Here is a 25,048-nt window from a genome sequence, read left to right as displayed (position 1 = left end):
GCCTCAATATTTGGAGATGATCCACTAGTGCCTTTCACTGATTTGTTGAGCTTTTTAGAAGAAACCTGTTTTTGCACAGACTATAAAGTAATGCAGCTTTCGTTGCTTGAGCATTTGATTTCTTAATATTATTACGATATCATCGAGCGATGCTGAAGGGACGAGCCGCCGCGAGAACGACGACGAAGTGGGTCTGTGCCCTTGGCGCGGGCGAGTGTCGGCCTGGTGGCCTGGCTCCAGTGTAAATACCCTGTATATAGCCTCTTTCATCTGTGTTTTTCCGCATGTAACATTCTGGTGGAGGTCAGCGATCCCCGTCCTCACCACGGAACTCGGGAGGGGTCGGTACATCGAGCTTGTCACCATGCCTCCCGGTGACGAGCCCGCCTCAGCAACGGCTTCGGCTTGTCCGACTGCTCCAATCATCACGGTTGCCCAACATTGCTACCCTGGTGTGTTCTCTGGCCTGGAGGGAGAGAACGTTGACGAATGGATCAAGCTGTATGAACACGCCAGTGCTAATAACAGCTGGGATCCAACGATCATGCTCGCCAATGTCATCTTTTATCTCCACGGCACCCGACGCGGGTGGCACCAAACGCATGACCACGAGATAAATATTTGGGACAGTTTCAAAGAAAAGCTCAGGGAACCGTTCGGCGACCCCATTGAGCGCAAGGCTGCCGCGGGAAAGGCTCTTGCGTCTCGTGTTCAGACATCGACAGAGCCGTACATTTCATACATCTTCGACGTCTTGGCTCTCTGCCACAAAGCTGACGATACAATGTCTGAAGCAGATAAAGTGTCGCATGTGCTAAAAGGCATCGCCGACGATGCTTTCAATTTGCTTGTTTTCGGTCACATCTCGACTAACGACGCCATCGTCAAAGAATGCCGTCGCCTTGAACAAGCTAAGAGCCGCCGTATCACACATCATGTGGCTACACAACACTGCTGCTACGTCGACATGTGAGGGTCCACTGCGTCAGACCACCCCCTGTGACGATGTAACCCGTATTGTTCGCCGCGAGTTCGAGGCCGCCTATTTGCCAGCTTTCTCCGCGACGCCTCCCGATCCACCAGCAACCACGATTGCGCTGATTCAGGCCGTCGTCAGATAGGAGTTTTGGAACATGGGTCTCAACTCCGTGTGTTCAACGTCTTCACCCACGGTTCCCCTGTTCTCTAGCAGCCTTCCTCGTCCCCGGCAGACCTTTTCTGCCACATCTTGCCGCAACCCGTCCGAATGGCGTACCCCTGATGACAGGCCGATCTGCTTCCACTGCTGTCGCATCGGCCACTTCGCTCGTCACTGCCGCAATCGATGGCCACCACCTCCTCGGACATACACCGCTGCTCATTCCCGCCCCTTTGGACCTTCTGTTCCCTATACCACCCGCCATGAACTCATTGCCGCTGATGCTCCTGCACCGAACCTTCGCTACAGCCGCTCTCCCTCACCTCGACGCCATCAGTCTCGTTCGCCCCAAACCCGTCGCTTCTCTCCGTCGCCTATCGCCTCCCGGATCCAGCCGGAAAACTAGGCACTGCAGCTTCTGGAGGTGAAGCTGCGTTGTCGACCCTGCCCTCAAATCCTCTGCTCACGTTACACAGTGATTGTGTTCACTTTTTGCCCGGGCCTACCCGCATCGTTGAATTTTTGGCGATGTAAATAAACTTCAACTTCAACCAAAACCTTCTTGACGTTGACGTTGATGGCTATCCTGTGACAGCACTCGTCGATACAGGTGCGCATCTTTCTATTATGAGTGCTGAGTTCCGACGACGACTGAAGAAGCTCCTCACCCCAGTGTCGGCACGCGTCCTTCGCGTTGCGGATGGCGGTACTGTGCCTGTCCTCGGCATGTGTACGGCACGTGTCAGCATCGCCGGCCGCCACACTACTGTTCTCTTCACCGTGATTGCTCATTGCCCCCACGACCTCATTCTCGGCCTCGATTTTCTCTCCGCGCATTCTGCTCTTATTGGCTGCTCTTCCAGTACCCTTCGCCTTGAATTGCCGATTCTCGCAGAACCTTCTGACACACCCCAGTGCCGCCTACGCACCACCGGCTTTATTCGCCTGCCGCCAAAATGAATAGCCTATATTGAGCTCATGTCTTCCCCACCAGTCCCTGATGGCGAGTACCTCGTCACTCCTCTGCCCGATATTACGCTACAGTATGACGCTACCGTGCCTCACATTATACTTACTATTACTGCGAACCGCACTTTCATGCCTATCTTTAACTTTGGATTGGCAAAGCAAATTCTACCGCAAGGTATTTGCCTTGCCAACATTGATTGCCTCGGCGACCATCGCGTGGCAACTTTATTGACCGATGCTTCTTGCGAGCTTAGCTGGCCCATCGTGCCAGCGTCGGCCGTTGATCCCAAGATACAGAAAATGGTTGCGACGGACCTGTTTTCTGCGCAGGCTGAAGACCTTTACCAACATTATCGTCCTACAGAGATATTTTTGACTTTGACGATCGCCCTTTAGGCCAGACGCTCGCGGTCAAGCATCGCATTCTTACTGGCGATGCTACTCCTATTCACCGACGACCGTAATGAGTTTCTGCGTCGGAAAGCCGAGTAATTCAAAGTGAAGTCAACAAACTGCTAGACAAAAACATCATTGAGCCTTCTTCGAGTCCCTGGGCGTCACCTGTAGTGTTGGTTAAGAAGAAGGATGGCACGGGGCGCTTCTGTGTAGACTACCGCCATCTGAACAACATTACTAAGAAGGACGTGTACCCGCTCCCACGTGTAGACGACGCCCTTGACTGCCTCCACGGTTCCAGCTATTTCTCTTCTATTGATCTTCGTTCTGGATACTGGCAGATTGCTGTTGACGATATGGACAGAGAAAAAAACGCGTTCATCACACCTGATGGCCTATACCAATTTAATGTAATGCCGTTTGGATTATGCAATGCCCCTGCCACCTTTGAGCGTATGATGTACTCCTTGCTCCGTGGTTTCAAATGGTCCACATGTCTGTACTACCTCGACGACGTCATCGTTTTCTCGCCCACATTCGACACTCACCTTGAGCGTCTAACAGCTATACTTGATGATGAGCAAAACATGAACAAGATGAGTGCAGGAGCCAACGTTTCGACAAGTGGACTTGTCTTCTTCAAGGCGACATATGCTTTCCTCGCCACAGTATATATAGGTGGGGTTCTTCTAAAGGACAGATGTATTTCGAAAGGCGAAGCTGCAACTTAACTCGTCGAAATGTCGTTTCTGCCGCCGCCAAATTACTCTTCTGGGCCATCTCGTTGACGCTTCCGGACTACACCCTAATCCCGATAAAACTCGCGCTGTCCCAGACTTTCCAGTTCCGAAGACAGCCGCAGACGTTCGAAGTTTTGTCGGGCTATGCTCGTATTTTCGCCGTTTTGTTCAAGATTTTGCGGCAATTGCTAGACCTCTCACTAATCTTTTGAAGAAAGGCGTACAATTCTCGTGGGGTACTGCAGAAGCCGCCGCATTCTCTCGTGTCGTCACTCTTCTCTCCTCACCACCCATTCTCGCCCACTTCGAGCCTGATGCCCCTACAGAATTACGTACAGATGCCAGCGGTCATGGCGTAGTTGCCGTCTTAGCCCAGCGTCAGCATGGCCAGGATCGTGTTATTGCTTATGCGAGCCGCCTCCTCACACCATCGGAGCGCAACTATTCCATTACGGAACGAGAATGCCTTGCTGCACAAGAGTTTTTGTATTCCGTGGTCTACAAGTCTGCCGCCTGCACCAAGACTCTGACAGCTTGTCGCGTTACCCTGTTGACGACCCTGACTCCTCCAATATTACCAGTGCTGCTTGTGTATTCTCTGTGTCGCAGCTGCTTCATTTCGCCGACGAACAACGTCGTGACGCCTACATCAGAGCACTCATCGACCGTTTTGAACACTCTCTGGCCGACTCCACTCTACGCCTCTTCGTCCTCTGCGACGGTACTCTGTACCATCGTAACCTTCATCCGGACGGCTCTGAGTTCCTACTTGTCATACCTAAACACCTGCGCTCAACCGTTCTAGAAGAGCTCCACGACGCACCAACGGCAGGACACCTCGGCGTATTTCGAACCTGTGACCGTGTACGGCGCCGTTTTTTCTGGCCGGGCCTTGCCCGTTCTGTACGATGTTACGTCGCCGCTTGTGAACTTTGGCAACGACGCAAGAAGCCTTCCCAGCCCCCCGCTGGTTACCTGCAGCCGCTCGACATCCCTGCCGAGCCCTTCCATCGTGTCGGCTTAGACCGTCTCGCCCCATTTCCAGAGTCTACATCAGGAAACAAGTGGGTTGCCGTCGCGGCGGACTACGTGACCCGCTACGTAACCCGCGCTCTTCCGACTAGTTGGGCAACTGATGTTGCGGACTTGCTTCTGCATGATATCATTTTGATTCATGGTGCTTCGCGTCAATTGCTAACAGACCGTGGCCGTATGTTCTTAGCCAAAGTCATTGACGACATCATGCGTGCCTGCTCAATACAGCATAATTTTACCACCTCCTACCACCCTCAAACGAACGGCCTCACTGAGCGTTTGAACCGCACCCTTACAGACATGCTATCTAAACATGTTTCAGACGACCACCGTGACTGGGACCAGGCTCTACCTTGCGTTACATTTGCGTGTAACTCTGACCGTCTTGAAACTGCTGGCTTTTCGCCTTTTTACCTCTTGTATGGCCGTGAACCGACGCTACCACTGGACACTGTGCTTCCGTCCATCACAGGTTCATCTAGCGCTTATGCCCGTGATGTTATCGCCCATGCTGACCATGCTCGCCAACTTGCGCGCCCCTCACAAGTCTCTCAAGGCAAACAAAAGCAACGCTACGACTTCCATCACCGTGATGTCCATTTTGTGCCCGGCGCCCTCGTGTTGCTTTGGTCACCATCGCGTAATGTTGGCCTTTGTGAAAAACTGCTTTCCTGCTACACAGGCCCATATCGTGTCCTTCGCCAAGTAACCGATGTCACCTACGAAATCACTCTAGACACGCCCACTACGTCCTCCGCTGTGACGACCACTGACATTGTCCACGTCGCGCGACTCAAACCCTACAACTCTCCATGCGCCTTTGATATTAAGCAGCACCGTGACGGCGGTTTTGCGCCGGGGGGTTGTATTACGATATCATCGAGCGATGCTCCAGGGACGAGCCGCGCGAGAACGACGACGAAGTGGGTCTCCCTTTGCGCGGGCGAGTGTCGGCCTGGTGGTCTGGCTCCAGTGTAGATACCCTGTATGTAGCCTCTTTCATCTGTGTTTTTCCACACGTAACAATATCTTGTGGCTGGCACAGCATGGCCTTAGTCGCTCTTGCGCCATTAAACCCAAATTAACTAACCAGCTTTAAAATGACGCGTTTATGGTCAGTGCCTATGCTACTATACCCTTCCTCGTCAATGACCATTTCTCTCAACTAATCATGAATTCCTTCTATCAGCCGGCAGTAATCAATTGTCGAATGCCGGTTTTCCACTTCCCACGTGGTCTGCCTGTCATACTTAGGCCCTGTATTCACGATAACGATATTATGTTGCTTACAAAGATCTACAATCGACTTCCCATTGTTGTTAGTATAGCCATATAGATCCTGTATGTGGGTATTCATGTCACTTAATGGAATAATTTCGGCACCATTCCCGAAATCCTTGATATCGACATTTAGACATTGCACTAACTCTTGATTCTTCTCTCTGCAATTATTTCCAGTCCACGAGTACGTTACGCCTGCAGCTAAGTTTTCTTTCCACTCATTGTACATGACAACCATAAGTGCTCTTGACATTTTTAATTTATTATTTTCCATTTCGCTCCCTGATGGATGAGCGTTTCGACTCCCTCTCCCTTTCTTTGAGATTTATTTCTGTTGCACCCTTCCCAAACATAATTCTCAATCACTGGCGGCCCTTTCGATTCTCTAATTGGTGTGTTTCTGTAACCGAATACACCCCTATTTGTTCTTTATTTAACTGCTCCTCAATCTCTACCCACGTTTCCTTTCTTCTGCCGGCCTGCATCTTTATGCAGCCTTTGCATGGCGAGCTCTCTTTCTTGTTTTCCTCCTTTTGCTTTTATTTTACAATTATGCTATTCCGAGGTTCCTTTAGGGGCACCTTTTTCATCACTACTTACACTGGCCTCCTGATCGTCCGTGGGCCCCTTAAAAAAGCAACCGCACGACCAGCAAGTCGCCAGCTCACTTCTCCTCCAATTCTATGGTTGAAGTAGACCCCGTCTCGTTAGAAACCACCACGCCTTTTCACTTCCCTGTTTACAACAGCGTGTCTACCAACCGGGAAAACCAGGAATTCTCAGGGATTTTGAGTAGTCTAAAAAACTCAGGGAATTTGTGCCTCTTTCAGGGAAAATTTGCTGTAATCTTATTGAAATGGTCGAAAGTCGTGGTAATGCTGGCTCGAGTAACAGACAGGAATCGTAATGAATCGTCATTGATTGTCTGTCGTCGGCTGGAGGAGTCTCCAGTGTACAGTCAACAACCGACTTTCTGGATTCCCGATAATTTGGATGGATTCGCGGCACCACCACGTAGCCCATAGAATCAATTTATCAGAACGTCAAAAATTTCGGACGCAAGAACTCTTCGACGTCCGATTTTTCAGACGTTTTGCCTTAACCGCAGGTCCGAAACGGCGTTAATCGAAGCCACCACCGCTGCCAGTTAGATTACCTCGCCGCCTCGAATCAGCGCTCTCGCATGCAGATCCGCTGGCAGCCGTAACCACCACTGCAGCAACATTTACACTTTACAAGCAGCCCAGCTGCTTCGACGTTCACTATGAAGCTTCTTGCCATTGGGTGTCGTGTTTTTTATTGAAAGAATTCGCTGCAGTCAGCAATGCCATGGACTCCGCCTTTGTGGTCTTCGCGATTGGCTTAGAAGCTTGGAAAGCACAGTGTGTTGCATAATGCCGGTTCCCGAAAATCAGCTTCGCCTTCCTACGGAAATGTTACTTGGTGAAGCATGCGTAAGAGTATTGCAGTGAATTATAACAAGCGTGGGAAGCGGCTATGCCACCGGACACAGTATGTATTTTTTAATTATACGCGCGTACACCCGGTCTCACCTGTCACAGTACGAGCACCAATATGCCTAATACATGTACCGACAGGCCTTCAGAGCGTTTTCGAATGTGCCTATGGCGGTTTGAGCCCTTAAGGGCAGTAAATGACATGCGTTTATTTTTTCCAATGGGCCGATTTTTCGGACGCTTTAGCGGCCCCTAGGGAGTTCGGAAAATCGGACGTGGACTGTGCAATTGACCAAGATGATGCTTTAAATGGTCCGTGGGGCGAACGAGTGGCGGAAGGAGGACAAGAACAGAAAGGACCTATGCATTGAGGAAAGAACGGGAAAGGAAGCGTGCTGCCGCCGTTTTGAAGGAGCTTGAGCTCAAAAAACAATGTTGGTTGATTCCGAGATACAGGTGTTCCTCATCCAAGCCAAAATAAACCCTTTATAGCAGTGAAACACAACACTGAGGCATCATGCTCGGGCTGAGAGTATGTTAGGACAGTGGAGGTTCACTTACGAGCTGTTGGAAATCTAAATTGTGACAAAGTTCGGGCCTCATACCTCTGAGCTTGCTATAAATTGATAGAAATAGCTCATATTCGAAAAGATTTGCTTCTGTATGCATCTCCTTTTCTTTCGTATTTGAGAATGTCCGACTCGATTTGCAATTTTTTTCACAGACGTTTTATTTGCTGTGCTTTTTACTAACCCCTCCCGTCTATTCTCTTTTTGCATTACATAAACACTACTCCTTAGTATTCAAATTGGATTAAGTCATTCTTTTTTTAAAGAAAATTCATATGCTTACTAGAGAGTGACAGCATCGGGTGATATGGTTTCTTGACATAAAACATAGTTCTGCATCACTCTGGGAATCTTGCAAAGGCACTCAGGGAAAACCTGGAAAACTAAGAGAATTTGGAAATGTCAACTTGGTAGACACCCTGTACAACGTCGGAACCTTTCTCTCGGCTCATAGTCCATATAGCCCCATTAGTAGCCACTATGGCTCTTTGTACGTTACTGTCACGTGCAGGCACATCCGGCACCGTGCACACCACGATCTGCACCTGTGGGGCCAGCTCGCGCAAGTCGTTTGCCTCCTTTGCCAATGGCTGGGCTAGTCCTGTCTTTCTTGTTTGGGACGTTATTTAGCCCACCTGTGACTACGACAAGGTCGCGTCCGCGGGCTATTCCCGCAAGCTTTGCTTTTGCTTGCTCCATGGCAGTGCCTAATGTCACTCTTGGAAATATCCCTACTGCCACTCTTTTTTCAGCTTTCACCCTCTCCACAGTTGCCTCTGAGCACGTAGCCAGGTTTGAGTCGCCGGCGATAATCATCCTTTCACTCTCTCCTACTGCCGAGGCCTCTCCCTGCTTCCCTTTGTCATGCTTTTCTGGTCGTGGTGGTGGTAAACTTTGTTGAAAGTGGGAAGGAGAAAGGGGGAGGTTTCTGTGTGGTTTGGACTTGACAAGGGGCATTGACCTCTGTGTTACTGCTTTTCATTTGTGGTCGCATCAAGATAGGTGAAGCTCTTTCCAGGTACTCGCACCCTACTTTGCATACCTTCCACGTGCTTTGTTGACACTCCCTCTCCTGTCATGTTGGCAGACTGCTTTGCATTGTCGCGACCATTCTCCTTCACGATGGCGGCCCTGTGCAGCTTTTCTTCGGCGGCTTGGTCTTTTTTCCACCACCCTCTGTCCATAACGCTCCAGCTCTTTTACCCGTTTCTCAAGCTCATCCTGGAAAGCCTCCAGTTTGTCCAGCCTAGCATCGACATCAGAGTGTCTGGCGATTGACTTTATTTCCTCCCTATTCTCATCCGGCCCCTTGTCTACCTTGGGGGACTCCCTGTACACTGCACGCTTTACCATCTTTCTTGCCATGTGTTGCACTTCGCTTTTTCTAATACAAACACCGAAGCTTTGAGAGCATGTGCCTTCTAGCAAAGTCCTATACGCACATAATCTAGATCCTTAAAATGCTGCAAAGTAGTTATCACCAATGATTTAGAAGCAATGAATGCCGCACAGACTTAAGGTACGAATGTGTTCACACGTGCTCAAACACGCTTTCACTGTCCTACCAAAGCAGTACTACCGATACCAATGCACACAAACTGCAACCACTAATAGCTAATGGTATTGCGACTTCCAAACTACTATATAAAAGCTACAAAGGCTAACGTCGCAAAACGGTTGCACGTGTTGAAACACGTTTCGCGAATGGGTGCTGTGGCTATCCTGCAGAACTAAATATACACAAAACACACACACAAAAAAATACACAAAAAGAAAACGAGTCAGTTACTATTTAAAGGCTAAAAAATCAGGAAATCAAAAACAGAAGCAAGCTCAAAGCATGTACAAAAAACTCGCCATGTTTTCGTCGAAGCCACGGGGCCCTGGAAAAACACGTCCATCCGCCGCAAACATCACTGACACCAGCAGGATGGAAGTGGTAACAGTGGTATACCAACTATGTCTCATTGAGTGGGGGGAGGGTCAAACCACAAACGATCTGTGCTCTCTTTCTCGCTCTCTATCTCTCTCTATGTATAATATATATATATATATGTATTGTGAATGACTATACCAACATGTGAAATTGTGTCGAAATGCTGCACTCAGTTATATTTCCAGTCGCCGACCGATTTCTCAGACTACAATGGGATGGCAAAAATGTCCGAATAAGACAACAGTCCGAAAAAACTTGTGAATGGGGAAAATGAACTTTATATTTGCGGATCAACATTGAAATAGTCACGGATTGTGTGTTGCCTCATTTTGCACCTCCGTGCGACGACATCCGCTTGTATTTGCGCGAGGGTCGACCTCTCGTCACACACATTTGACAGCAACATCAGCGCACTGTTAATGTCCGATGTCGTTGTTTGAGGACAGCTGAAGGACTCATCATCGGATCCAGAATCATTTTCTTGAAGCATGAGCACTTGTGTCGCGCTCTCGTCGTCAGTAGGCTCCGCGCACAGTTGAAGGTTCAGCAGCGCAAAATCCACCGTACCTATTTGCTATCGTTGCTGGCTGAACGGCCTTCCACGAATCAGCAAGCATGCAGACTGCCGTGAAGAGGTTCACGGGGTGTACTTTTTCGTTGTTGATGCACAGGATTGTGCGGTGAAGCAGACTAGCATGGTAGAGCGCTTTTAAGATTTTGTATCTCGCCCTGGCCCATGGGGTGTAGCCCACTCGTGGTATTCGGGGGCAAAAATTCCAGCCGGATGGCTTGCAGATTGTCTGCAGCGCCATGGGCTGCACATTTGTCGACAAAAATCACCACTTGGCATTGCTGGGATCGAAACATTCCGTCCATGCGGCGCAGGTAACCCTCGAATGATGATTGCGTAATCCATGCCTTTAAATTGCTCATGTACCATACTGGCAGGTTTCTGGGGCCCTTGAAGCACCTGGGGTTTTGCGACTTTCCAATCACAAGAAGTGGAATTTTCTCGGTACCGGTCGCGTTTGCACCGACCGTAACCGTAATTATTTCTTTGCTGAGCCGCCCTCCAGTACTTGGATCACCTGAGAAATACAGCAAACGGTCCAGCATCCTAAAGAATAAAACCGTTTCATCGCAATTAAAAATGTCGTCAGGGCTGTAATTTTGCAGGAGAAAGATCAAATCATTGCGGCTGTATTCTGCCACCACAGCCTGCCTGGTTGACGGCTCCACTGTCGCCGCACATCTTCTTAAAGGATACTCCATGCCTTTTCTTAAAGCTGCGCAGCCATCCGTCAGTGAACTTAAAGTTCTCAATGTTCATCTTGATGGCGAGATCTTTGGCCTTCTGTTTAAGCGTGTCACCAGAAACTAGAAAATTGTTTGTCCGCACCCCTTTAAGCCGCAATTTAAATGCGTCTTCCAGCTACAGATGATCACGCTTGCGGTCCGTTTTTTTTTTTCTCGAATTCTCGAAGGCAGACAGTATCTTGCTCTTGTTTCGGATGTAATCTGAAACTGCTTGCTTGGACAGCTGGAACTGCTTCGCCACGTCAGCTTGCGTCCGTCCTTTCTCCATGAGTTCAATGATCGCAGCTTTCTTTTCCAAAGTTAAGGTGGTGTAGTTGCCGCGTTTCTTCTTTGCAAAGTTCGGCGGAGAGGTGTGAGGCGTGGCCATAGTGTCGAGAACACACAGCAAAAATTCACTTCTGAAAGGCGAGAATATCCCGGGAGACGCACGCTGCACACAAGTGGCAATGGTAACCGTTCACGATCGATGGATGGATAAGGCTTAACCCTTGAAATCGGGTGGCGGCTCATGACACCTAGCTGCGACACCAATCCAATTGAAGCCACCAGCGGTTCCAAACAAGCCTCAAGCCAGCGTAATTCAACATGGTTGCAATGGGGGGTGCCGGTTGATCCCCAAAAGAGGAAGGCATAGGCGACGACTGTCTACAGCTTATAAGAGTGATTTACCTAGAAAATACAGTTTGCGATGAATGGGAAGGGATGAGGAGCGAGGAGAAGGTTGATATCAACATGTGACTGAGGCAGGGGTGCTCGTTATCCCCACTGCTGTTTATGATGTTCATGGCGAGGAGGGAAAAGGGCTAGAATGAAGTAATATTTGGTTTAATCTCTCATACGAGCAGGCCGGCACAGTATTAGAGCAGCAGCTTCCAGGTTTATTTTATGCGGATGACATTGCGTTGCTAGCTAACACGCAAAGTGACATGCATTGTCTGGCCAATTCTGTGGACAGGAAGGCCATAACTTAGGTCTGAAATGTAGTGTTAAAAAATGAGGTGCAATAGTATTAATTAAAAACAGCGAACAGACAGTGACAGACAGCACCAGGAAATACCTTGCGTAAAAGAATATAAACACCTTGGTATACAGATAAATGAAGGCAATAAATGTAAGGAGACACAGGAAAAAAATAATAAAGTAAAGGGAAAGAGAAATGCGGCCATAACGAAACACAGAGCACTAGGGAGATACAATAGGTGCGAGGTGCTGTGGGGTATGTGGAAAGATCTAATGGTTCCAAGACTTACATTTGGAAATGCGGTTGTTTGCTTGAAATCAGGGATCCAATTAGGACTCGATTGGAACCAAATGTCAGCAGGACGCCTCGCATTGGGCACTCACGGGAAGACTATAAATGAAGCTATCCAGAGTAATATGGGCTGGACAAGTTTTGAGGTGAGGGAAGCTCACACACAAATTAATCGTGAATAACAACTGAGCAATATGGAAGAAAGTGAATAAATTGGGAGAGTGTTCAGGTGTTTGTACAAGAATAACATTCCTTCATAGTGGAGTAAAAGAACTAGGAAGCTTACCAGCAAGTATGCGGCCTGTGTGGTGGGGAACACAGCAACAAAGAACATCAAGCGAAAAGTCAGAAACAGAAATAATCTCATGGGTGGTTGCAATGAAAAAAGAAACTTACCATGAGTAACTTCGTAAGAGGAAAAAGCTAAATCAGAAAAGAAACAATTTATGATAACTCAAAGGGAAGCTCATTACATTTTGAAGCGAGATCAGAATGCCTTGGAACACGCACTTATAAAGCGAGATATAAGAAGGAAGAAGAAGCATGTGTTTGCTGCGGTACAGTAGGGAAACGATAGAGCGTGTGTTACAGTCGAACCCGGCTATAACGAATTCGCAAAAAAATGCCTATCAGTTCTATATAGAGCATAATTCGATATAAGCCTGCTAAATAATTGGATGTCATAAGAGCACATTCTATTTATAAAATTACTTTATTAATGAAACTAGCTTAGTCTTGCATGAAATAGTCCTATATTTTCTTCTGCTGGAGCAATTTCGCTGCCTACGACGCAAGCACTTTTCCACATTGTCTAAGGAGTTAGAGCAGCTGAGGCCGCAACTTTCTGCATTCGTGTAGAAGCACCGGACTAGTGCACGGTGCACGCCACAGGCATCGGGTCGCGAGTTTGGCCGCTTTAGCCCTAATCTCCCCCTTATTCTTCATGATCGTGATGAGAGTGCTCCTCGGAATCTTGTACGCTGAGGGGATATCCGACTTCTCACCGCGTTTGACCCGATTTATGATTTCGAGCCTCACGACGAAGGGCGAATTCTGCCGCTTCATCACAGCAACAATGTGGGAGAAGGCCCACATAGCACGCACACAGTGAACCAGAAAAGCAGCAAGACAACTCGCACTTTCGGCATCTTTCGGAGTTTTGCACAACGAGAGCACAAGAGCCTCTGGTTGGCTGTCTGAGCAAGCGCTGCGGGCGGGCCAGGATCATATTTAGCAGGGGGATGTCGATGGCTCGTCCGAGGCAGCGTGGTCACGTTAAGGAGACCGGTTGGTTGGAGCCGCGCCGCCGAGTTTTTCTGTCACCACGAGGGAAAGCCAGCTTCCGGGGGCACTTTCTGCCAAGCGACATTCGATATATCGGGAGTCGCTGCTATTTTTGTTCGATGAAAGCGTAATTTTTGCTATTGGCGGCAAGGAGTTGCGGAGTCGCCATCTATCGGAAGCGCCTCGCTGGCGTAGTATGCGGGATCACGCGGCGCGCTCCTCATAGGTTTTGCTGTCAACGCTCACTGAAAACACCACGCGCGAGCTCTCCCGGACATTTCTGTAAGTACTTTCGAAACGAGAGAAGTTTTTTACTGTCTAAATAATAATCTTGGGCAAACTGAAAGCACACAATCGTTTACAGATGCTCTCTCTTTACCGAATACGTACAGTGAACGCCACTGCGCGCGGTCGCCGCGATGGAGTCTGCCGAACCGGCTTCTTGCGTGAAAGGTAGGTAAACGCTGAGAGCAAACTATGTGAAATATGTTCTTATAGTGTTTGTATAACTAAATGGAGCGTAATAGAACGAAGCCTCAATGCTGCGATCGCGCACATTCGCAGCGACCGACTGCGCGTCTGCATGCTTGTCCGCACACTGTTTCGCTTTCTCCGCGCGCGCGTTTTCGCCCCGTGCCATGAGCTTTAGGCCGCAGAATATGAGCATATGGCAGTATACAAGCAACCATTGTTGCGTGGGTGCTATCAGAACCGTTCAAAAATGATTTCATTGTAGAGACTTCGACGCCTACGGGGACGGTGATGTGCCGTCGCGACGATTCAATTTTTTTTTTTCTTCTAAATTCTTTGACCTTTCAATATTACTTCTCGAGTTGCGTCGCACTGGAGTTCTCAGCGTGCAATTTCCCGCTGCTCTTTTTTTTGTAATCTAGTGCATTAATTCATAACACAAACATGACCATATGCCATGCTTTTTTTTAAATGCGCTTCTTACCGCCGCCTTTCCACTCCACTGAAATTGCCAGTATCTATAGGATCGACAAGTTCATAGACCAAACCATCATGACATTATTAGGGCAGCGGACTCGGGCGAGCGTCTCAGTGCGCGTTTTCAGATCATCGCAGACCGGGCGCCGTAGCAGAAATCTTCCTCGCCTCTGTCCTTGTTGAATACCCGACTTGTAGCCGATGACTGTTTGCCGGTTTTATGTTTCGCGAGCCAAGATTCACGCAGCTTCTTGTCCTGCGGCTACGTTTGAACAAGGCTGACACTGACCTCCGTTACGTGCGTCCGGCCCTGCGGCACCGAGCAGTAGCCTACCATATTGCGCGCCTTCAAAGGCAGCCACTACCTATTGTAGTGATTTCAAGCGTTGTAAAGGAGACACTCGAAACGGGAAAATTTTGCCACTAAATGAGGACCGCTGCGTACGAGGGAATTAAAACTCGTTTTCAGCTCGCTTCGGCGCTCCCGAAGCAGCCGAAGCGGCCGCTATGCCCACGTGACCCCTCCTAGCACGTCACGCCGACGGTGGCGCCAGCTTTTCCAGTGGTGGAACTCGAGGCCAATATATACTCGTTGTAACTATACCGTGTCCAGAAATTGTTCGATATATAGAATAATTCGATGTAAAAGGATTCCATATAGTCGGGTTCGACTGTATTAGAATGTGAAGACATCTTCCCAGTGGTTGACGTAGCCACCACTGGCCTTGAAGCCCTTGGGTTCAGCGAGAGTAAGTGAAAAGTACACATGTTCGCAATAGAGATTAGTAAGAGGTGGTAGGAAAATTGGTGGAAGAAAGTAGGGAAACGACAAAAAACGGAGATGTACAAAGGCAAAGTTCACAATAGGGGGTCAGAAAATTTGGTTGTGGGAAATCATGTTTTTTTTCTTTTTTAACCTAGGTAGGATATAAAGCAGTATAGTAGCAAGCGCTTGGTGGTGCAACCCACAGCCTCCTCCCCTTGCTGGAGCAAGGAGAGGAGGTGCCGCCGGTGAGAGGAGCAAGGAGAGGAATGGAGCATGGAGCAATGGAGCAAGGCATATTAGAATGTGAAGATATCTGCGCAGCGGTCGATTTAGGAATCACTAGCGTCCTTGAAGCCCTTGGGTTCATCAAGAGCAGGGGGAAAATAACCATGTCCGGAATGGAGATTAGTAAAAGGCGACTTGAAGCTTGGAAAAAGTTAGGTAAACTAGAAACAACAAGGGCGTACAAAAACAAAGTTCACAATAGGGTTTCACGATGTTTGTTTATTGGAATTCATAGGTAGGACATTGGGCATTAAAATAGCAAGAGGTTGGTGGCGCAACCCACCGCACCGTTCCGAAGTGTGTTGTACGGGAGCACTTCGGCGCCAGTTCTGTGCCAGCACGGAGGAAGAAGTTGACGTTCGTGTGTGTCTCACTGTGTCAGTTTTTCAATCTGGCTGCCTTGTGCTAGTGGCCCTTTTTCAAACGCCGTGCCCATGTTGCAGAGACGAACATGCCTGTTAAATTACATATATATATATATATATATATATATATATATATATATAAGCGCCCTCGCTGGAACCCAGGGGTAAGTTGGGCACGATATGAAACTAGTGTGTGTGTGTCATTCCTTCGGAGCCACCGATGGTGCTTGGTGCCTCCATTCGCAAATACTACAATACCTTCACCTGCTAGTGTGTTAAAATCCACTGTGCTTTGCAAAGGGAGCATACCATTCCTTGTCAGTTCCAGCAATCGTTTGCCAATATTTTGCGATGGCAGAGCACAAGGAGCAGAGCGCACTCCAAAAGAAGTTGCCGTATTTTTGCATCTCTAAGCTGCACCAAACATCGTAAAAAATTTACTTAAGGTCAGGATCGGGGTGTGAATTACTGGAATTCGGATTTGAAGTTTCACTCCATGACAACACAGCGTGCGCTGCCCCAAAGCCACACTTCAGGGCAAGGGTTTCAAGTACTCATACTTTCACTATCTCCTGGGGAATCCCACCCTTTTTTCACCCCTGTGTGTTGAATCTTCCTTCTCTCCTGCACGGTCGGTCATTTTCCTCCTCTGTGTGGGTCGCCATTTTGCATTTAGCAGTTAGTGAATAGTGCACATGGTGCTGGAAAAGTAGAACTTGGGCCACGATAGGCCGTGCTCACCGGCCCAACTCCCGTCTCCGGAAACAGTAAAGCAGTCATTGGCTTAAGATATGACATGGACAAGTGGTTTATCCCCAAATGGATGCTGTTTTGTAAACATCTAGGGGTTGCGTAGGCAGTTCTTACCTTGGGTTATAGACGCACATTATTCTTTTTTTCTTTCTGGGCTGTTCTGAAAGAGGACGCGGGTTGTAGGTGTTGGCAGGTTATGTGACGAAAACTGCGGAATTTCCTAGCCGGCTCTTTGCAATCTCAACTTACGATAACATAGCCAAAGTTCATTGTGTGGTCAAGAAGAAACTCGCTGATGAAGTCTCATATAAAACAAATTTGTTGTGCCAGCGAATCATAACAAATTTTGCAAGTGCCTAATGTGGTTACCGGGTGTCAAGTTATCATTGAGGTATGAGCGCAGGCTTGGTCAAAGCATTTTTGAAGTGTTCTCTAAGGGTCATAGGAGAGAGTAGTCAAGCACTCCACATTCTGTCACTTTGTAATTCTTTAGCTTTCTGAAAAATTCCTTTTATAAGTGGACTTCACAAACAGGGTCATGAAGCATTCAAATGCAGAAATATTGAGTAAATAAAAATGAGCATTAGTTCTTTCTTTCATCATGCTTAAGGTCACCCTGAAGATCTCCCAAATCAAATGAAAAAGATAGCTTGTCAATAAAGTTAGCATCGGTGTTCGTTTTTGGCATTTCCTAAAAACTCTTATTTACTTTTTTTATTTGTGCAGCATTGGGGCCTTCAATTTCTGCGTCAACTGCCAAATTTGACTACTCAAAGCAAGGATGCCTCCACCGATGTCAGCTATGTGACTATGTGGCTGATGAACTATTTCTTCTGGAAGCACATGCCAGCATCCATACTGGGGAGAAGCCATTTTATTGCCCTTCATGCTCTCTGAGCTTCTCAGAAAAGTGCCATCTGAAAACCCACCTCCGCACCCACACAGACGAGAAGCCATTTGACTGCCCTTCATGCTCTCGGAGCTTCTCAGAAAAGGGCACCCTGAAAGCCCACCTGCGCACCCACACAGGCGAGAAGCCATTTGACTGCCCTTCATGCTCTCGAAGCTTCTCAGAAAAAGGCCACATGAAAGCCCACCTGCGCACCCACACAGGCGAGAAGCCATTTCACTGCCCTTCATGCACTCGGAGCTTCTCGTGGAAGAGCGGCTTGAAAGCCCACCTGTGCACCCACACAGGCCCATATCAGTGCCCTTCATGCACTCGGAGCTTCTTAGGACAGCCCCAGCTGAAAGCCCACCTGCGCACCCACACAGGCGAGAAGCCATTTGACTGCCCTTCATGCACTCGGAGCTTCTCACAAAAGGGCAGCCTGAAAGCCCACCTGCGCACCCACACAGGCGAGAAGCCATTTGACTGCCCTTCATGCTCTCGGAGCTTCTCAGAAAAGGGCAGCCTGAAAGCCCACCTGCGCACCCACACAGGCGAGAAGCCATATCAGTGCCCTTCATGCACTCGGAGCTTCTCACAAAAGCCCCACCTGAAAGCCCACTTGCGCACCCACACAGGCGAGAAGCCATTTGACTGCCCTTCATGCACTCGGAGCTTCTCACGACAGCCCCAGCTGAAAGCCCACCTGCGCACCCACACAGGCGAGAAGCCATATCAGTGCCCTTCATGCACTCGGAGCTTCTCACAAACGGCCCACCTGAAAGCCCACCTGCGCACCCACACAGGCGAGAAGCCATTTGACTGCCCTTCATGCACTCGGAGCTTCTCACGAAAGGCCCACCTGAAAGCCCACCTGCGCACCCACACAGGCGAGAAGCCATTTGACTGCCCTTCATGCACTCGGAGCTTCTCACAAAAGGCCCACCTGAAAGCCCACCTGCGCACCCACACAGGCGAGAAGCCATAGCAGTGCCCTTCATGCTCTCAGAGCTTCTCAATCAAGCGTCACCTGAAAGCCCACCTGCACACCCACAGGCGAGAAGCCATATCAGTGCCTTTCTTGCTTTCGGAAATTCTCACACAAGGGCAACCTTAGGAAACACATGAGGCGAGAAGCCATTTCATTGCCCACTCTGCCTTCAGTGATTCTCGTAGAAGAATGCCCTGAAGATACACCGGTGCATTCATACAAGTGACCGGCCATATAGTTGCATTGCCTGCTTCAGGTCCTCATCACTTGAACATACTTGGAGAGCACAGCACCATGATTCAATTCAATTCACTTTATTTTCAACACCACAATGTTGAGGACCGCGAACCGAAAGCCTTTTATGGCTTGACAAGGTCCGCAGCCCTTTTTAACAAGCAGTGACAGAGCATAGGGTTAGGTATTACATATTAAGCTAGAATTGCCTAAGTCCCAATAACACGAGTGTCAGACATAATGCATATATATAATATATACATACATATATGTGTAAAATGAATTCAAGTGAAACAGAATGTATACTCACGTACAATTGAAACCGAAAGAATTAACGCTAATTAGTAATGCACATTATACATATATGAAAACAAATGTGTCACACAAAACATACTGGAATGCACTATTCGGCAAATACACTGTTACAAAAACAATTTGTTCCATTTTTCCATACTGTAGGGTAGTTTAACAATCTCGTTGACCTAGAGTCTGAATTAAAAATCTACATTCGTGTAGCATGTTACGTACTGTTCTACTGCATCAGGTGGGACAAGTGTCTCCGCATGCTCCTGAGAGCAAGCTTTAACTCGGGCCCAACTTTGATGCCGCCTATTCAAATACATGTAAAACGCAGAAATGCTTCTCTGAAATAACCAGTGGGCTGATTGTAACGAAATTTGTTGCATTTGAGAGAAAAAGCTAAATTCTGGTGACTGCTGGAGGGATAATTTAGTTTGAAGGCCTGAATGTTATAACAGGAATTTACAAAGATTTTTCATTTTAAAAAAGGTAGAGCCAGAACTTCATAAATTTTTAACTCTGCACCTGGAATAGATATCATAGCTCTGTAAACTGCATATGCTAGATATTCCAAAGCAGACAAATTTGATGTATCAATGTATATCTTGTCAACTTGTTACACTGTTTACAGGAACCTTGCAGATGTCCTACTCATTTATTAGTGGCTTATTTTAACGCTTTCATACCTAAATATTGTCCGCTTTAGGTGTCCTATTTGGAGCATTTTACAGAATTGCAGTATTTTTAATTGCTGAGTTACCAAAGTTTTAAATTTGATAGTGTCATTTTTTGAAACTTCGTGATTTTCAACAATAGCTATTAAAAGATTGATGGCCTAAATAAAAAATTCACTACCAACAGTCACTACATTCTATTTGTTTTATATGCAACAAACCTCATCTGGTTTCGTGCAGTAGTTCTCAAGAAAAATGATCTCTCCTTTCCCATGAATGTACATGGGAGCCCCCAAGCTGAAGCTTGCTCTTAATGCGTTTCTGAAACACTTTTGTGGGGTTACCATATTTTCTCTAGATCTTCTCTCAACACGTTATGGAACACAGAGCAAAAGGATTTATGAGAACCCACATAAAGCCGTTGTAGCTGAGAAAAAAGTCAAAATACAGTTAAACTTTAATTAAAAGGAGTCGGCAAAAACAGCTATTTGCTTTGTTATATTGTGGCTTTTCATTATTTGAAAAGTAATTGATGTTCATTCGTGTCTTCAAAATTACTGTTTGCATGCCCCTACAAACTATGTACGTTAACTGTAATAATTGTTACACTACAGATGTCTAAATGATGCGTTCTTTAGGCTGTTTTTTTTTCAGTGTTCTCTTTGGTACATATGAACTTGTTCTCTTAGACCAATTCATGTATTTGTTGGCTCTTGGTTCTGGTCTACATGGTTCATCGTGGATTCTTTTGATCTTATTCTATTCGTGCCTTTCTTTTTTTTACAAATAGCTACTTTTTTAGAGGAATTGATTGTTCAGTAAGCTAGCTTTCCACTGTCTGTTTCATCAGAGCATCAAATAAATGCCAGTGTTTGGTGAGTATTCGTTGTCTGTTCTTGATATTTCAATAAGTTATTGACGGCATGCAATATAGGGATGCTAGCATTTTATTATATCTGGGGCTGCAAGAGAAGTTGAATGACCGCAGTTGGAACTTCATTATTAACACAAAAGGAGCCTGTTATAAGTAACATAGATGAGTAATCTATGTTTGAGTCGAATGTCAAGTCCACCATGCTTAAGTCATTCTTACATTTTATTTCAACTAATGTACCAGCATTTCTATAAGCACTAGTGCGACATATAGTTGTGGGAATATTTGTATAAACTTTACGTATTGAATTGAACATATAAGCCTGCACTGTTTAATACATTTGTGTGCGGAAGCATTGAAATTGAGCCAATCCTGTTTTTCGAAATTTGAAAAAGATGCTTTCTGAATTGCAGTTGTACTAGTTTCTCATCAGGAATTTCCTCACCGACAAAATTGTGTACAAGACATGCTTTTAAGGTAATAAATACAAGGGTTTACTGTTTCGATTAAGGGCGTGCAAATATTTGATACGTTAAAGTAGGCATTTTGTCAATACAACTATATTCTAATAGCCTTCGAAAACTTAAAACACTATGTGTACAGAAATGAACCTCAAACTGAAGCAAAAGTATGATAAATGTCACCCCCATGGGCATAGGAGACTCGCCACCGGGTGGCCGAGTTGAACAGACGTGTGCATTTTCATCTCCGACAGTCACTGTCTTCCTCCTGTTACTTTGGGCCTTGGGGCCCAAAAGTCGCATCGACCGTGGTTATGGATTACCCAGAGGCAGCTTTGAATGTTCTATTACCCGAGGACATGGAATTAGAGCAGTTTGAAGACGCCCTCATGCCAGAGAATGCGCTAACCCTAACGAGCACCTCAACCGATGCCATGGTGGACACCACCGCTTCGAGAAAGACGCCGCTGCGTCCAGACGTGAATCCATTCGCTCCACTTGCTGATGCTGAGCCACCAAGAGGGAGCAAAGGCAAGTACGATGATTTACTCGTCTCATACCTACTCATTGTACCCACCGCCAAGCATGGGCAGAAACGCTCACGCGGAACACTGTCCGCGATAGCTGCAGCTGCAGCAGCTAAACCCAAGGCAGCGTTTCGTCATGGCGTCTCTCACTACAACGGCAACGCAACGCCATAGTTTAATGCGTATGACTCTGACTCGGTGACTACTCACGAAGATGACAGCGAACAAGGAGCATGGAAAACCGTTACATATAAACGCCACGATCCAGCCAAGAAACAAGCGAACGCTCACTCAATGCCGTTCATACGCTCATACTGTGATCCTAAAACCTCCAGAGCCATGCAGAATCATGGATGAAAATTTAATTGTTATTGATGAGGCACTTTGGAATCACATGCACAACGCTCCCTCAACGCATTAAAGGGAAGCTGACCCGATCGTTCAGGTCAGATATTTGGACAGGAGTAATCAAATAGCGGTTGACACCGATCATCGCGACACGAGATGTCGTTCTGTCTTTAATACAGCTTCCAATAAATGGCAAGCCAACTGTATTTCAAGCATACGAGGCCATAGAAAAGGGTCAAATGTGGGGCATTATCCGCAACGCAGGAGGAATGACTGCCGAGCAGCTTACCATGAACCTGCACTGCCGGAAGTGCGACATTGTCAGCGCTCGCCCCATTGGGGAGAAAGGCACCGCTGTAGTCACTTTTAAAGGGACTAGCCTTCCATACAAAATCGGGCCCAAGTGTTTCACAATACTAGTCTATCCGTTCAAGTCACAGGTCTACACTTGTGAGACGTGCCACAAATTAGGACACGGAAAACAGCATTGTCCGAATTTTAACAGACCGCGTTGTGCCACATGTGGCGGAAAGCTGCATAGCAGTGACGAGGTCTGTCCCAACCAGAGGCCGAAATGCCGCAATTGGGGGGGTAAACACCTTGCAACGGCTCAAGACTGCCCTCAGAGCATACAGATCAACAAACAGCTGCACGTGAAGTCAAAATGCCCTCAGAAGCAAAGCCAGAACTCCATGGGTTCACAATTGGAAGTTCATGAGCGCCCTCAAAAGACAGTGACCCTGAGACACAACTCTTACACTGGGCCTCCCCGCGCTCCATCAACTCCTGCAATACCGCCGGAAATAAACCGCTTTTCGACCACAGCAAACATGCCTTTGCTAATTTCGTCAAAGTGGCTAACAGCGAAGCGCTAGAACACGCGAATGTGAGTCACGCCAAAATTACAGGTGAGTCTGTCCTCGCCTCACTGTCAGCAAATGAAGGTGGACAGGTTCATAGACAAATCCATGAAACTATCACTGTCGGGGCACCAGAGCAGAGCCAGAATAAGCTGCTAGAAACGCGGCCAAAACCACAAATTCATCCTGATTACGAAGCCATCTTTTCTGCACACCTGGCACAAATAGAACATAACATCGTGTCAAGGGTACAAACGATGATAGAACGAGCTATCGAAACATGCGTTCGCACCATCATGCAGCGCCCAATGCACCATGGAACGCTCTCCTTCGGAGGTCTTACCACGGCCGCATGAGTTAATATGGTGCCTTTGCTGTCTGTACAGATAGCTCCGACGCAGATGGCTCACACACAACATGGCTCAGCTGATCACTCAAGTTAATGTTTGCGGTCACGGTCGGGATGTGGCGGAAGCCGTCCCAACAGTGATTCAGTGGAACTGCCGCTCCTTCAAAAAGAAAAAAAGCAGACATGACTTTATGTTAGGGCCTGTCGCATAACAGTCTCAGACCCGCCGTCGTGGCATTGCAGGAGGTGAACTGCTTTATGCCACGCTTACCATACTTCGAGGGCTATCGCTTCCCCGAAGACACCTACACACCTTTGTGCAAAGCTGTGTATCTGGATCGAAGACTCACCCACACAAAGCTCGACACTGAGCCTTGGTGCTCGAATATTGCTAATGTTACTGGATGCTCCATTCAACTTACGCCCGAAAGAATAATAGTTGTCTTTTTCTGTGTACATACGCCCAGAAAACGCACGAAGGAAGACTAAGGGCACCTCGGTAGACTTTAGCTACATACATTTTCGGAAGATGTATCCCAAGGATACAATTCTAATCTGTCAAGACTTCAATGCTCAACACGTAGCCTGGAACTATAATAAGTGCAGCCCATGTGGTCGTCATATCATGAAGAGTTTGACCATTATGGACTATCGCTCTTTATGGGGCTCTTGCATTGCCCAGGGGGCGCTGCGAGAAAGGTGCTAAAAAGCGCCCTCTGTCCTAAAATGGGTCGTACCAAGCTCGGTCGTCTGCCTCGGAAAGCACGTTTACAATATGGACCCGCCACTTTCGGTTGTGTTGTAGCACGGCCTGCTGCGTATATCGGGCGCCGAAGATTTTTTCAGGGGTGGCACGCTGCGTAAAGGCAAGAAATTATGCAGCGCCGAATACGTGTACGCCATTCAAGAATTAGGCGGCGAAGTTTTAGCACGGTGTCAATCGCAAGTGAAGCGAGTCGCGTACGTCGTGGAACTGCAGAAGGTTGGCACGCTAGCTGCTAGATTCATGCGCACAAACGCGAGGAAATGCGTGCTATAAATGAATCCACAGCAGCAATAAGCAGACATCATGTGTACGGAACTGCTCGAGCACACGACGGTACGCGCCGCGGTGTACGAACTGCTCGAGCGCACGATCGTACGCGCCGCGACGGCAGCGGTCTTTCGACATGCCGCCAAACGGCGGGCCTCCTGCAATCTTTGTTGACTGCATGCCGCTAAACTGATGCAATGGATGTGAGCTCGCACGTGCGTGCGAATCGCGCTGTAGCGCGAGCTTGTGCGTTGCTCGCTTGATGTAGCTTTTAATGACAGCGCTCGAACATCGATGTGCTGCAATCAATACTGCCTTGCTGCGCTGCTTCAACGTGCTGGCTTGAGATCAAGGATGAGCGCATTTAACTCTCTTAACCTGTGCTGCTCGTAGTGGAGTAGTGAATTGTCATCGAATGAGCCCGACCATTTGTGCTCATTTGCACACACTTCACCACTTCGCATCGGTCGAATTGTTAATTGTCGCTGTGGCCGGGTCTCGAATCGTGAATTACCAGCCATGCCTGCTGCTATGTCGGTCTGCTGTCGGGACTGTAGGTGCAAAAGAGCGAAATTTCGAACGCAGATAATCAAGCAAGCTTCAAGACAGGCGAAGCAGTCAGCATGGCACGAAGTTTCGCTTACTCGGCGCGACGAACTGCAGCTATGCAGCGCGCCCGACGCTCCACTTCGCGAGGCCTTGAAGGAAAACGGTAGAATCTGATGTTGGGATTCAGGCCTTCTTGTTCATGGCAGCCCACGACGCAGAAGTAATGACGGTGACGCCTTTTCGAGGCTGGGCTAGGTCTCTCCGGATCGGCATCACCGATTCCTTCTGCTCCCAGCATTACGTCCCACGGCACACGGAGAGTCCGTTTTCGTTAAACTATAGGCTGCGGCGAGCTCGCAGCGTGGTCGGCGTGGTCTGTGAGAAGTGACGAGCCTTTTCGCACTCGCAAGAGGGCATAAAAAAGTGCGAATCGACGCAAAACTCGGCCTAGAAACGTGCTTCGCCACA

General features: G+C 47.8%; 1 protein-coding gene across 15 annotated transcripts in view; it reads left to right on the top strand.

Moving 5' to 3' along the window:
• The window catches only part of LOC142590441 (uncharacterized), a 243,399-nt gene that overhangs the window by 136,644 nt on the left and 81,707 nt on the right, over positions 1 to 25,048 (top strand). For 3 of the 15 annotated variants that reach the window (XM_075702562.1, XM_075702559.1, XM_075702561.1), the window contains 2 exons: positions 13,767 to 13,827; positions 17,218 to 20,461. The exons of 10 other annotated variants lie outside the window; for them this stretch is intronic. In XM_075702562.1, coding sequence (XP_075558677.1) covers positions 13,794 to 13,827; positions 17,218 to 18,368 — 1,185 coding nt within the window. In that variant the 5' untranslated portion in view covers positions 13,767 to 13,793 and the 3' untranslated portion in view covers positions 18,369 to 20,461. Of the gene's footprint in view, positions 1 to 13,766; positions 13,828 to 17,217; positions 20,462 to 25,048 lie in introns of those variants that run through there. 2 more of the 15 variants (XR_012830139.1, XM_075702558.1) reach the window with 2 other exon arrangements.

This window comes from Dermacentor variabilis, chromosome 8, assembly GCF_050947875.1.
Source record: "Dermacentor variabilis isolate Ectoservices chromosome 8, ASM5094787v1, whole genome shotgun sequence".
NCBI lineage: Eukaryota > Metazoa > Arthropoda > Arachnida > Ixodida > Ixodidae > Dermacentor > Dermacentor variabilis.
The sequence above is the reverse complement of the archived record's forward strand: the minus strand, read 5'-3'. Positions and strand labels throughout refer to the sequence as shown.